Source organism: Malania oleifera, chromosome 7 (assembly GCF_029873635.1).
Source record: "Malania oleifera isolate guangnan ecotype guangnan chromosome 7, ASM2987363v1, whole genome shotgun sequence".
In the NCBI taxonomy this organism is placed as follows: Eukaryota; Viridiplantae; Streptophyta; class Magnoliopsida; order Santalales; family Ximeniaceae; genus Malania; species Malania oleifera.
In genome coordinates, this window is record NC_080423.1 from 88,296,589 (window position 1) to 88,312,528 (window position 15,940).

The 15,940-nt window shown below is 34.4% G+C and overlaps 1 protein-coding gene across 2 annotated transcripts; it reads right to left on the bottom strand.

Annotated features, from left to right (window-relative positions):
* Nucleotides 1–4,199: 4,199 nt before the first annotated feature.
* On the bottom strand, nt 4,200–9,806 carry LOC131159499 (alanine--glyoxylate aminotransferase 2 homolog 2, mitochondrial-like). Of its 2 annotated transcripts, XM_058114459.1 has the most exons (9): nt 9,403–9,806; nt 8,894–9,124; nt 8,631–8,801; nt 6,454–6,597; nt 6,191–6,370; nt 5,284–5,509; nt 4,911–5,024; nt 4,737–4,823; nt 4,200–4,593 (listed from the first exon to the last, which is right to left on the bottom strand). In XM_058114459.1, the coding sequence occupies exons 1-9, from the start codon at nt 9,637–9,639 to the stop codon at nt 4,550–4,552; spliced, it is 1,434 nt and encodes a 477-aa protein (XP_057970442.1). In that variant the 5' UTR covers nt 9,640–9,806; the 3' UTR covers nt 4,200–4,549. The 2 variants fall into 2 exon arrangements, with proteins under 2 accessions (XP_057970442.1, XP_057970441.1); XM_058114458.1 differs by having other exon boundaries at nt 4,200–4,823.
* Nucleotides 9,807–15,940: the final 6,134 nt, after the last annotated feature.

Below are 15,940 nucleotides of genomic sequence, written 5' to 3' on the forward strand. Positions count from 1 at the left end.
AATTCCTATATTTCTTGAATTCTAAATTATGTACATCCCAATCTTACAATATATAATACAATCAAATATTCTAAACAAGGAAACAATCTCTCCACAGAATAATATACAATTTTCTACTTTTTACCCACTTTCCTAATTAACTCACTATTCTTACGGAGACTCGGGATTTCAACACATGACTTTTGTAGAGACCCCGAACCCGATAATTTAATAAGAAAAGAGGAAATGAAAATTTTAAAGAGGAACAGTAGGCTTCGTCGACGAAGTCCCAATTCTCGTCAACGAAGGCCCTTCTGAGGTTCGTCGCCAAAATTCAGAGCATTGTTGACGAAGAGATTTAGAACGACCAAAAATATCAAGCTTAAGGTTCATCGACGAAGCCCTTTTTTGGTCAATGAAAGTTCTTTCGTATTTCGTAGATGAAGGCGCCACTTTGTCGATGAATTTGACCGGGTCAAGGGGGTTATAAATAGGATTTTGATTGCTTCTTCATTAAGAAATGGAAATATCTCTCTCTCTCTCTCTCTCTCTCTCTCTCTCTCTCTCTCTCTCTCTCTCTCTCTCTCTCTCTCTCTCTCTCTCTCTCTCTCTTCGGTCTTTCACCGATCGTTGCCCGTTTCGACGATCAAAAGTTACCTCGAGGATTAGGGAGCGAATATCTACAAGTCTAGTGGGGTGGATTCTTGATCTCGAGGAAAAGTTAAGCTTTGGTTCTCGAGCGTCTCAAGTTGTTTTTCAGGAAATAGGTAAGGGGATTATATTATGTCAGCTATGTTTATGAGTTCTAACGGAAGGAAATGTTAAAACGGTTTTTAGATAAATAGTTATGGCTTTTCTAGGGTTTCTGGGCCTAGGGTTTGGTTAACCGACTTTATTTTCAAAACCAACCATTTAAATTTAAGTATGATATTTTTAAAGTATAATATTGGTCTTTCTGAACGTTTTTACTAGTTGAGAAATTGTTATTTCAAACCATAGACTAGTTTTAAAACCAACCAAAGACGGTAGGGTTGATTATCTCCATTTTTCCCATATTTAGCTATATATCTATATTTAGTAAAATAACAACCTGGAGATATTCATACCCCAGTTTTAGCAGCAGTAATTACTTTTCCAAGCAGATGATTTATTTATGAGTTACCAGATGAAAAGTTGTGTGGCATGAGTATAGTTTTAATTGACATTAAATGAGCAGGTTTTGAATAATACTGAAATGTAACGACTATAAGTCGAGATATGAGATATGATGGTTATATGCAAAGAGATAAGATATGACGGCTAAATGTTGAGTTTATGATATGCTAGTTTTTAGCGAGTCAATATCTGGCAGATGTTTTCACAGAAATATGTACAACTTATGTTACATATAGATTTATGAAATGAATTATGATTATAGTTTTATACGATGTAAATTATCATATATGATAGTAGAGGCCTGTTGTTATGTTCTCATGGTAAGAGCACGTACCATAGCTATATGTATGTAGGGGTGCAACCACACATCTCAAATAGAGTGTGGATGGGAAAGGTGATTGGTGGCATGGGTAAAGTACTCCTCGATGCAGAAATTCAGAGGCCCCATCCTATGTAGTAATTCCGGATGACTCAACCTTCGGGTAGCCTTCGGGCAGAGAGAGAGTAGGCACCATCGTACTACTTTATGTTTGACTTAACATTAGTCGGCCAGCTATTTGTTAGGTCCAGCCTTCGGGCCACACAACTCGTCATGGGGGGCAGCATGTTGCACGTGTATGTGATGGTGTGACGACGCTAGTTCTACAGACCAGGTTGTATCTTCTAGGATATATGAGCACATTTACTATAGAAAGAGCTATATTGAGCCATCAGTATGTTAGTATGAAAGTATGTATTTTCATATTTATAAAGTAATACAGATTTTAAAATGTCAATTAAAAGTATTTAAATGTTAGCAGTATATGTACACACGAAATCTCATGTTAACCACACACTGACTATAATATAATTTGTCTTACTAAGAGGTGTCTCACCCTAACATACAAATGTTGGGTGATAGCAAATTAAGGCAATATAGCTCAATTTAAAAGCTTTATTTTTGCTATCACCCATCTCTATTAAAGGTTGGTACATTTACTTGATCATCTCAAATGAAAAAAATTTCTTGGTAGCTGGCTTCTCATAGAGCAGATCTGGTTTAGCAGTTCCACTGACTGGCTTTGTTTATTAGTATTGTTTCTACTCTTTGTTTCTCTTGCTGTGCTTGTTTTACAGTTCTAGTTTCTAGCCTGGTGTGCATCTGTTTGCAATTGGATTTCTTGCTCTTAGGGCTTATGTTTTGCCTTTTGGCCAATATGTTCACCCTCGCCCCCAATTGTTTTGCTTGTGCTAAACAAAGTAGTTAGCATGAGTAGAAGAAGCTATAGCTGTATAGCATGCATGCTTTGGTTTAAGTACTTTGTGGCTTTGGAAAGTAAAAACTAATGCAAGCTTTGGACTCTTAAAGAAGAAAACATACTAAAGTAGAACAAGAAGCTAGACCATGGGTAGACTTTTCAAAAAACACTAATGCGTAGTTTGTATAATTTGTAGCAAACTTGTGTAGTTGGGATATGTTTGATTTTGGGGTTCATTTGTAATCTTGTATCTTTAGAGGTTTGTGTAGTTCTTTTAATTTAGGGCTTGCTTATGAATAGGATGTGAAATGAATGTGGAAGTTAGTTTTGTTAAATTGAAAATTTAAGCGAACGCACGCGCGCGCGTGTTTTTCCCATTGCATCTCCTTCCTCATTCTTCCCCTCTCCCATCCCCCCTATTTCTCTTCTAGTTTCCCTTTTGGCAGTAGTAATGTTGTTGATCTGTATCATTTGCTCAATCTTTCTCTGCTTTCCTACATCACATACTTTAAGGTTGTGTTTGGTGCACGGCTTTCAGGTCTTTGGATTTGAACGAAGCTCAACACAAATTGCATTAAGTTTTGTCCAAAGCCACACAAAGAATTCAAGTTCTGAACTCAAAAGGTCCCCAACATAGGGTAAGAAGTCAAGCCAAATAATATGCATTTTGTTAGTCCATCACTTGGTTTGATTTGGTGTCAAGAACTTTTCATGAGTGCAGAAGGCATTGAAGGGCAAGATTTGCCTTTGTTGAATGAAAACACAAGAATTCAAGTTTCCAAGGCTAACCACGGTACTTTTATTGAGGAGAGGGAGCAGCAGGCCTAAACCTTTATCTCAGAGAAGTTTCCAAATAAAAATTTAGAACTTACAAAACAAATTTCCTCATATTTTAAGTTCAAGTGAGCAAGATACAGTTCTTAAATTGAGGCAGATCAACCTCTTGATCAAATAAATAATAAATAACACATCAAACAAACACATGTCTAGCAGATCTTGTGCAAACTACTACACTACACCCACAGCAATGGACAAATACAAACATGTACACAACTTAATTTCATAGCATACACAACCACAATTCTAACAACCACATAATACAAACACATTTATCACTTGCAGCTTGGACATCAAGTAAACCCAAGCATAAAACATTCACAAAGACTAAACAATTACATCCCATATAGAACTTGGAAAATATTAGGCAATGAAAGGAAAATATTTAGGAATATACTATTTTATGTTTAGTTAGCAGGGAAAGTATAAAGAAAATAAAATAGTTATTCTATATACAAAATCAATGACTAGAAATTTAATTTTCATATTATACAATTGATTTTTTAAAAATTATAATCTTATTGAAATAATTTTCATTTTTGATATAGAGAAAATATAGTGAAAATGATTTCCTTTTTAATTTTCCTTTTATTTTCTTCCCTCAAAACAAAATATTTGATCATGGAGCCTTGAAGATTGACAGGAAAGAAGAAAACCAACACCACCATTTTAACGGGTTTATAATGGGGTTTTAATTTGGCTGCATTTTATGGAAAATACAATTTTGCTCTTTTCTAATACTCTCTGTAGATTATTAGCTTGAAGAGTCATTTTACAGATGATAGGTTACAGATTATAGATGATGGGAATTGAAACCCTACAATTTGAGATTCTAGTTCTTACGTGAAGAACGCTATGGCAATCATATAGGAATGGGATTCCACAGAATAATTAATATTTTGCACAGTTAATCTGCTCCAGGATGCTGTGTTCATAGTCATACAATCATCTACTAGCACAATGTGGCATAAAGAGAAAAACCAACTATAATTGAGCGATCACAATATGCTTTCATTTTGACATCAAGTATACATAACTTAAAGAGGACAAATAGGTAATGAGGGAGAGAGAGAGAGAGAGAGAGAGAGTTCACGCCAATTATTTAGTGGACAGCACAAGTAATTCAAGCAAAAACCAGGAGTCCAGAAAGATATGGGAGAGACAACGAGTTGTTGGCTCTTTTATTCCTCCTTCCATATGATGGCTGCAACTCATTCATCAGAAGCAGGAAACATATATATTAATTTTCACTTGCAGCAGACACACAAAGTTACAGCAGTAGATAGATTTATTTGGGAATTCTCTAAATAGACTTCTCCCCCCATTAAAAGTAAGAAGCTTTACATCTTCGACATTGTGAAATCCATCACATCCACGAGGAAATCTGCAACCATAGAAGAAAATAGATACGCATTAAGGGATACCATGGTGAGAATCGGAAGGAAAGGTGAAGAGCATCAATCTGCCCCAAAATATAATGTTGCGAATGAGATGATCCATTATAGTCTACATACAAGCAAAACCTACCTGCATCTTCCTTTTTGAAGCAGAGAGGAGGTGTGATTCTAAACACATTCCCATAAAATCCACCTTTGCCAATCAAGACTCCCATTTCTACATCAAGAACAATATATAAGCCCCTTAGAAGCCACATCTAAACTGAAACAATAGCCAAAATTGCATGGAGAGGAGAAGGATTACCTTTCATCTGGTCCATTACATGAGCTGTTTCAGCCTTCGCAGGAGTTTTCTGTTGGCGATCAGTCACAAGTTCAACTCCAAGCATCAATCCTCTTCCCCTCACATCTCCAATAACTGCACATACCATTATGTTCAGAAACCATCAAACGGCCATTGATAAGAGAAAAGGGAATAGAAAATGTGCATGAGAAAATTCATGCATCCTAGCTAAGTTCCACAATATGCATGCATGCATGGAGAAAAAGTAGAACATCAGCCCTTCATGTCCAATGACATAAATACGTGCTATTGAAAATCTATCACCAATTGAATGAATCCAGATATTTCCATGACTTTGCACAGAGAATGTGCAGGAAAGAAAAACACTGCTTACTTTCATGCTTATCCTTAAGGGAAGTGAGGCGCTCTTTCAAATAAGACCCCACAACAAATGCATTCTCCTGAAGCTTCTCTTTCTCTATTGCTCTCAGAACAGCCAGCCCTGTGGCAGTACATAATGGATTTCCTCCAAAAGTGTTGAAGTAACTGCGGCGAGTCAAAACTTCTGCAATCTGAGGAGTAGTAACGACAGCACCAATTGGAATACCATTTCCAATGCCCTGCAATGGCAAGGAGGAAGCAATTCAACACATTAAAGTGAACATACACAGCAACCAAGGTGGGAGACACAGTTAGCTGTTAGAAGCTAATAGATGATCCTTGGAGACCTTAAAACTTAAAAGTAATTCTCCCTTGATTATATCTTTGCTTCTTGTTTTCTATTGGCACCTTTCAATTAGTCCAAATGTGTTGATCAATCAAAGCAATATTGATAGAGGATAAAACAACCAACCTTCAGATAGAACCATGACAAAATAGCACCTTAGCTAGCTGTAAACCAGAAAAAGCCAATCTGTGCAATGACTTGGCACAACTGATCGAATGTGGAGGTGGTTGCCAGTCGCCATCAAAACTTAATGTGGTAGCATAGTTAGGCATACTATGGTCACTCTTCATTTGTGGAATGGAATTGGGTAAGGAAAGAGAATGGAGAACATATGAAGATAAGTGACATTCAATTCCATTCTACTACTAGGTACCAAACATGCAATAAAAGTTGTCTATTTGTTATATTTGCAATAGAAGGTTTTGAGCATTTAAGGGACTGAGACCATAGTGAACCCATCAAGTATCAATACCAAACTACGCACGCACACACAGCAAGCTGCAATTCAGAGGCATACTGTTCTCATTATTTCTACAGCCCGCATACTTTTAACGAAAAGCAGCAGAAAATTAACCTTTGCCATGGTCACAATGTCTGGCACAACACCCTGGTTCTCAAACCCCCAGAAATGGCTCCCAGTGCGAGCGAACCCAGCCTGAACCTCATCTGCAATAAAAAGGCCACCTGCTTTCTTTATAATGTCATATGCAGCAGGCAAGTAACCTGGTGCTAATTCTATTATTCCCCCAACTCCCTGCCATACATTGAATTTCACATAATAAACATTAATGGGATATGAAGAGGGAGAAGGAACAGTTTAAACTGGATAATCTTAACCTGTATGGCTTCACAAATAAAACCAGCAACTTGGCCAGAGGTTCCAAAGTTAATGAGATCTTGGAGTTCATTTGCATACTTCTTTGCATCAGAGCCAAAGACACCTCTGTATGGGTCTGGATTCAAAGCATGATGGACACCACTCTGTTGGCCAAACCAAAAGATGAGTAGAAAAAGGAAGAAAGACTGAAAAACCAAATGGAGTAAGTTTTCTCCACCGGAAATGTTTAAATTCAGGAAACGTTCTTGATTGTCATTGACAAAAAAAAAAAAAAGTTACTTTCTTGTTCTATATTAGGCCCTGTGCGCTGACATGGTTCTACTTCAATTCTCAAAATGCCCCTTCTGGTAAACAGTTATTTCACAGCGTTTGATTTTGCTTTTATTTATTTATTTTTATTTTTTTAATATTCAAAATTTCAAATGATAGTTTAACATGTTAAAACCTTACAATGTTGTAATCTACCGTAAAAAACATGTAATAATGCTGCAATTGTGGTATGGAAAAATCATCATCCCGCTGAGAAAATATTTGGGAATTTGGCATTGAAGATGTTGAGAGCATGTCTTGAATTATGATGCATTCTATGCGTTAGACGTAGTAATATATGGGAATTTTATATTTGATTTGGGGCTTCGTATTTACAAGTCATATATATTTGTTCTCTAACTTTGGTTCTTACCCTGTGTTTCTAATATTTTTTGCATAGAATTTAAACATAGAATTTAAATTTATGTAAATTTAGAAAAAATATATATATAGATTAAAAAAATATATTAGTTTTTTCTTTAAAATTCACACAGGCTCTGATAAAAATCCAAAATTTATGCTACCAAATATTAATTTAGACTTTAAACTATTTTTTCTTTTATTGGATTTAGTATTTGCCATTTGGGGTGGGGCTTCAGAGTTTGTACAATTTTGACTTAAATATTATTGAGAAAAAGAAAATAAAAATAAGAACTTTACCTTTTCATGCTTTATTATAAAGGAAAATAAGAAGAAGAAAAAATACCAAATCAATTAAAAGAATCTTTATTTTACACATCCTTAATATTTGATTTTTCTTACTTTTTAATCATATTAGATCAATTTTTCAATTTAAAAGATATTTGATATAAAAAGAAAATATAATAAAAAATGAATTTTTTTCTAGCTTATTTTCTTTTCATTTTCTTTTTTCAAGTAAAATCTTTAATGGAAACAGGCCCTTAATGAACCAAAAAAGAAAAGCCCATGTACAACTTGCATGTGATAGAGATTTGTGTATTAGTTACAATATCTATATTTTTTTCTTGATTTAATGGAATTATTAACTGTGAACAAAATCTTAGCACAATACCTATTAAATAAAATTTTAATTAAGATATCACTTATGCATTAAAATTTAGATGCCCATATTCAATTTCCATGTGATAGAGATTTGTAAATTAATTGCAATAATCTATCCTTTTTTTGGCTCTATTTACTGCGATCATCTGATACAGACGAAATCAAACATTTTTAAGTTAAGATCTCACTTAATAAAATTTAGATCCATTTAATAATTAATAATGAATAGTAATGAATGAAAAAGAAAGTATACGGGTATGCCAAAAGAAATGAGGATTATTTGTACAAATAACAAAATGAAAATAATAATTTTTTAAAATTATATTCCAGCAATCTTCCCACGAAGTGGAACTTACTTAATGAAATTTACAACAAATAATGTCCACTTTGTCTTTTTCGAGAGATTTGCTGGACATAATTAATGAAAAGTTTAGTAAAATTCATTATAAAATGTGAATCCTCTTAAATACTGTAAAATTACGTATGCATATACAATATTTATAAAGTATGTTTATTTACGTATGCATATACGATATTTATAAAGTATGTTTATATCAAACACTACAGTGACTACACTGCCAAACAAAACAACCTTGAGCATTTCACATGCTGGATGAGTGGAGTTCACTCTCATCATCGAAAGGGCAAGGCAATATTATGGTACATACGAGCACAAGAAACTTTGTTACAACAAAATGATAAATACGAGATTCCAACAAAATCATACGGTCCACAATCACGGTGCTTTGATTACTAGTCACTAAGCATGATTCCACACTAATTTTTGGAGTGTTCCTACCGCAGAAAGCCAAGTTGCAGCGTAAGGAAATGTAAGCGGGAGTACCTGAACAACATTAAATTTCCATATGCTCTGCGCGGTGGCCCCCATCGTCCCGGCTGCGTTACCATGGTACGCGTTCCTGAGCGAAACGACGTCGTGGCTCCCCGTGTACAGTCTCGCCATCATTATCGCCAGCTCGTTTGCCTCCGTTCCGGAGTTCGTAAAAAACACCACCTGCCAAAAAAAAGCACAGGACAGTCCATCAGGCTTTCGTAATGATTCATCGCGCACCGAATGATTGTTCGACCGAGACCGATCGGAGGGACCTTGAGATCTCCGGGCAACTTGGACGCGAGAGCCTCGGCGAAATCGGCGATGGCATGGTTGAGGTAGAGGACGGTGGAGTGTTGGATGCGGTTGATTTGGTTCACCGTGGCCGCGACCACGTCGGGATGGCAGTGCCCGCAGCACACCGTAGCGATTCCTCCGAAGGCGTCCAAGTATCGCCGCCCGTTTTCGTCGAACAGGTACTGCATCTTACCGTCCACCACGTTCAGCTGTTCAATTCATTCAAACAAATAAACAATTCCGACAATCTATAAAACGAAAATCTATAAATCAACTAAAAAACTGAATAATCTCCACTGCGCATAGGAAAACATCCGATGATCAGTACCAAACACCGGAGCCATTGAGGCGAGGAAAAACTTTTAAAACACGTAATAAAAGCATTAAATGATTTAGATCCTGAATGTGTGCTGTAATTAGGAAACGAATCATTGAAGTTAATTGGATGAGGTATGAAAATGAAATCGACGGAGAAATGAAGGCTCACAGGTTTTTCGTAGAAGTGGAACAAGGAGGGGCTGAGATAGTCCTTGCGTTTGCTGAGGACATCGGCGGCGGAGGGGCCGGTGTAGGGAGGAGGAGAGTAGTTGAAGGGGGGCATTTTAGGAATGGAGGCGTCATTTTCATGGAAAGAGGGCTCTTTCTGCGCTAGTTGGGAGAAGAAACGGCGCCAGCGGCGCAAATCTCTTCCCGATTTCGCCCCCTTCACCATGAATCTCTGCATCTTTGATCAATTCTTGGAATCCTCTCTCTCTCTTTCTCTCTCTGTTTTTCTATATTCTCTCTTCCCCTGTTTTGTCTCTGCTATGCTATCGGCTCTGCGAAACGGGGAAAAGATGCCGAAAATGCAGGCCCGCTATTGTCTAGAGAGAGAGAAAATGACGAAGCAGGAAGAGGCTAATGCGGACAGCTTTATATAGATGCGAGACCGAGGCGAGAGGGAGAAGAGGAGAGAGAAGCAAAAAGCGAGAGATCTTGTGACGTGTGAATGTTTGTTACACATTAATAAAACCCCTACAAATGCACAAAATTACGGATTCACGCCGATGGCTTCTCCTCTTTTGGGGGGCGTACAGACCGCACGGGCGCTCCCTCTGTACATGCCACGCGTCCCGATTAATTGGATAAATGATTTGACATTGTAAGTGCATTAAATTTTTTAAAATATTTAAAATTAAAATAAGATGCGGAGACAATCACCTTCCTTTGGTAAAATAATAGATACCTTACCTAAAATTTTAAAAATATCATAAAACTAAATTTTCATAAGAGCACATACTTTTCAAAAATTTTCATTTTAAACCTTCCATAATCTCGTAAGATTATCTTGCAAGATTTAAATGGTAAGGGGAATTCGTATGCTGACGCATGATGGCCAAATCTCACAGAATGCTACGAGATTTAAGCAAATCTAGCAAGACCATCCTGCGAGATTTGCATGAATATTTGCTTATAAAAGTTTTTAGTGTACGTAGAAAGCAATAGTGCCTTCCTAATTTATTTCTCTCCAAAAATTTCTTCCAAACTAAATCTATGGACAGTTTCTAAAAATAAATAAAAGAATAAATAAATAAAATATTTATTTATTTGTTCATTTATGAATTTTTTTATCTATTTAACATATTTTATTTCATTTGATTTTTCAAAAAAAATCCTCTCTCTCCCTTCCTCTTTCTCTCTCTAGAAGTTTATAAAATTTTGAGCCCCCTCTTTTCTTTTTTTCTTTTTCCTTGATTTTTTTTTTTGCAAGGATGAAATGGGTTTTTAATTTTATCAATGTTCCGGCTTTAACTACATATAATTTGTCCCTAATTTAAAATATGAGATCTTCAATACAAAATTGCTAAAAATCTAACTATAATATATTGACATACCCTCTTACCCACATGGTAATTAATACTCTTATTAGTATATATGTGATTGAGAGAATATCCTAATAGTAAAATCTCTATAACTTCGATGCTTAAACACAAACAATTTATTTACTTTTAGGATTTCAATATTAGAGATTACATTACACGAATTGAAAGGTGAAAAAAAGAGCTTAAACCCAAAACATTAATTGAAAATATTTTCCAATATAAATACTTTAGAACGTAAAATATTATTTATTGTGAAACATACTAAAAATATTTTTTTAATCAACACTTTAACTACTTGTTTTTTCCTTCTTCTTTTTTTTCTTTTTTACATTTTTCTTGCAAAAATTTAAGTTTTATAATTCCCATAAATTGATCTATCATTTTGATCTTTTATATGAATAACCTTTACAAATCCCTACAAAAAAGTGGTAAAATTAAAAATCTATTGTCTTTCTACTTTGAGTTTAGATTCACTATAGAGTATAATTCATTTTAATATGCAAAATAATATTTGAGTTCAAAAATTAAAAGTCACAGTTGTTAGAATTGGTATATTCCCAAGAAGGGGGGTAAATTGAAATTTTAAACTTTTCTCCTAAGTTGAATTAGATGTTAGCAGAATATTACAACCTAGGGTCTTTCTGTGCAATTCCAAATACGCCGATAAATATAATATACGGAAATTTAAATCAAGCGTATCATTCACATAATAACATACACGTGGAGTAAATATAAAGTGCAGAAATATAAACAAACACACGATATGTTATCGGAGTTTGGCTAACTGTGCCTATGTCCCCGCCTCTGGCTTGCAAATCTGAGAATTCCACTAATAGCTCACTTAAGGATGGAGCGACACCGATTACAATTAGGTCAATTAGCACAGAACTGATATCAACCTTAACCAGATCAATTAGCCGGGCTGACCTCAACCTACACGCTTTAACAGGATGACACACCTAACTTTCCTAACCAGGTCTAAGCCAATCCGGGACTATTCCAGGGCTAGTATCCCTCTTCAGGCCCGTGCCTAGAATACAACAATTTTGCTAAATCAAATTATATCGGTATAGTGATTGTGCTTCGTGTAAAGCAGATATGTACCCAAATACGCGCAATTACATACACCACAATATGATTTAATATGTAAGCTCAATGTGGTCCAATATCTCAAATCTCAGATATATATATATATATATATATATATATATATATATATATATATTTACTATTAGTGTAATGAGTGCGTGAGAGTATCAATCAAGCAATATTTGTATCACAAGATATTAAGCCAATAAGTTCACACAAAGATGTCAAGTCTCAAATATTTCAATCAGTAGGATGTTTCAAGCATGTAAATATCAAATGATGTATATGCTTGATTTGCAAAAGATGTGGAATTTTTGTATTCAGCAAATAATATATGAGTGAATGAATATTGTAACAAAGATCACTATCACATAAACAAATATCTTCTCAAAGTTATATCAAAATAAATGCCACAAGATATTTGAAAATGTTTCGAAGAGATTTTACAATCCACAAACAAATACGAACTTCTTAAGTTATTGCAATGGATATGCAATACTCATAAGTTTAATACAAGTCTTCCTAGGTGAGACTTATTAACAAGGTCCCCTGAGAATACTTAGGTTTAACTCTCAAGGAAATTATATCAAACAACTAGAGCAATGAGAGCGAACGTATATGCACAACCACACTTAAACACACTTATAAAGATATTTTAGAAGTAAGATCTGGTAAGAATAAGTGTTGGAGGCTCAAAGATGAGTATTATGTGTTTTGGGATTTTCAGAGAATTTCACCCTAATCAATTCTGCTAATCTCTTGCTAATCTTAGCAAATGATGGGTTATATATAAACTTTGGAAGAATTATAGCCATTAGGATATGTAAGGTATTATTAATATTGTTTAAGATCATTTTAACCCTAATTAACCCTGTTTAAAAATGTTTAACCGCGATAAAAATCTGGGCAATTCGAGAGGTCCGGTCGACCAGAACCATTTCGGTCGACCAGAGTTCATATGATTCGGTCGACCAGGACACTTTTGAACTGAGACTCGGTCGACCGTAAGTGGGTGATTTTCCATTTTACTGAGATTCGGTCGACTAGACCATTTTGAACTGAATAGTTCGGTCGACCAGACCGTTGAGATTTCTCCCGAGGACCCTTAGTCGACTAGGTAGTTGGTATTCATTTTTGGCTCGGTCGACCAGAAAGTCAATTTGTTGACCTCATAAGGTTTCAGTCGACCAAGGGTTTTGAACTACATTGGTTCGGCCGACCAAGACCTTGGTCAACTGTTGACCCAGACCTGTTTTGGTCGACTGGGCAGAATGAACTGCCAAGGTCAGTGGACCGAAAGTGCACAATGTGTGCATTTCAATCCTGTCTTGAAACACAAAAACTCTAATCAAGTGCCTAACATACATAGGTGCAATGGTGAGTGTCTTAAAGTCATTTATGTCCAATTAAAGACACCGAAAAAGTCTGGTGTCGGTCGACCAAAGGGTAAAACCTAAGGTTTTTCTAAGGTTGTGTTTGGTTTTGAGCTTACGTATTATATCATGCAAGTGATGTGTGTGAGCTTATTACAAACCAATCCCTATTTACTATTATAGACCAATTACACAGCTGAATATATTACAATTGAAAACAATAATTGGTTTTCAAGCTTTACTTGTTTTGTGCCCATCTCGATCTTAATAATTTTAGTTCCTGCACAAAATCCCAAACACCCATTAGATACAATATGTATTTGTCATAATCAAAATCGGGCATGGCCTATAAGGTCAACAACATTAGTCAAAGATAGTTCAAGTAAGACGAGTCTTTCTAAATTATATTTTTAATTAATATTTGCAAAACAAAATAAATTAAAGAATTAATTATAAAATACTCAATTTTGTCTTTAAATCAAATAGTATTAAAAAATATGATTTGAAATAGTACTTCAAATATTTTAATTTCATTTCACTCCTCTAAAATCGAAATCATTTTTAATATCCTCCTTAAGTTATACTTGAGAAAATGTTCTAAATATCAATATTTTAACAAAAAACACAAGGGTGGCTCAAACAAAGGATCGAATTGAGCTTGTGAAAAACCATAAATGCATGCAACTTGGTAAAAAATGTTCTTTGCAGTTTTTTTTTTTTTAATTTAGAGTTGAAATCAATTCCTTGAAAGTATAAGAAATGAGTTTAAATTGTTATAAAATTGTATAGTTGCCCGTTTAAATTATTGATCCTCTAATTTTGACTTCCACAACTTACTAATTTAGCCTAAAAGTGAAATGTAAAATTAAAAATTATTTTATAAAAATTAATAGTAATAATAATAATAATAATAATAATAATAATAATGATGATGATGATGATGATGATGATGATGATGATGATGTAAGAATCCATGTAAATGTATTTAATTCAAGAAAAAACCTATTTATCATAAAGAAAAAAAACAAGAAATAATACAAGTAATGTAACACTGCATGATTTGTTCAATGTATTGAGTATGCAAAGTTAACACTTTGTTCAATGTATTGAGTATGTAAAGTTAATTAATTCTAATAAATGATAATATGCCATATATGCAAAGTCAACCAAACTTCTAGAGAGAGAGAGAGTCGAGGAGAGAGAGAGAGGATTTTTCTGTGAAATGAAACGGAATAAAATATGTTAACAGATAAAAAATTCATAAATAAATAAATAAACAAATAAATTCTTTATTTGTTTATTTATTTATTTATTTATTTTTAGAAATTGACCATGGATTTAGTTTAGGAGAAATTTTTGGGGAGAGATAAACTAGGAAGGCACCGTTGCTTTCCGCGTGCAATTTGCAAGAAGTAGTTAGAATTAATACTCATTAATAAGATCCACACTAAAAACTTTTATATGCAAATGCCCATACAAATCTTGCAAGACCATACTGCGAGATTTAAGTAAATCTCATAGCACCATCCTGTGAGATTTGGCCGCCACGCGTCAGCACACGAATTCCCTTTGCCGTTTAAATTTCACAAGACCATACTACGAGATTACATAAGCCTTAAAATAAGAATTTTTTTTTCCAAAACAAAGTATTATTTAATATTTTATTAAATAATAAAATTAAAATGAGAAAAAAAAACTCAAGATTTGTGTCTTTTTGACAAATTTCGAAAGAAGTCCCTACAAATTTTAAAATCTCTTGATAGGCATTTGAAATTTTTGAAATTTCGGAAGAAGTTTGTATCAGTTTTGACAAACCTCAAGGGAGGCTTGACCTAATAATTATTATCTATCTCTAGTTATTAATTTGTAAATAAAAAAATACATTTTATTTACTTTTGGTAATAACACTTTTTTCCTTTTTAAGGTGGTTCACTAGATAACGATTTTTTAAATTGAGATTAAATGGTGATCCTCAAGTGGAAAAGGATAGAAAGACTTGTTTGATATCTTGATGAATTATCTAAATACCAAAGAGTCTTGAATACCATCACATTAAAAATACATTTTTTTTTATTGTGTAAACTATTAATGTCTTAAGAGCGAATTTTAAAATTACATACATATTTTATGATTGGTTGGTTGTTTAAGAGCTGAATTATTATTAGTTATGTTCTCTCTCTCTCTCTCTCTCTCTCTCTCTCTCTCTCTCTCTCTCTCTCTCTCTCTCTCGTATGTGGGCAGACTAAGACGAAGAAAGTTTGCACAATTCATGCTTGCTATAGTGGACTGCTTCCCAAAATATCTCATTCCGTGGTCGCATTTTCCCTCACTCACCATTTTGCTTTGCCCATTTCTTATTTTCCTATCTCAGTTCATCTTTAAAATTCCTCTTCCTCTCTTAATTTTCCTCTATCTTAGCAGATACAATCTCTCAATTTGTGTATTTTTTCTTATTTGCGATTTTGTCAAACTTTCCCTTATTGATAAATCCATCAACCTTCCCCTCAATAACAAAATTTATTAATATTTTCTTTTAAAATTTATAATTAATTCTCTAATAATAGTCTTTAAAATCTATTCGAATTAAATATGTCTTTTTTCGTCCTGAATACATAGTGAAAGCACACAATTACGCACGAACGAATCAATAACCACCCATGCAATCACTCGATGATGAATAGAACTCAAGAAGCAAACACTC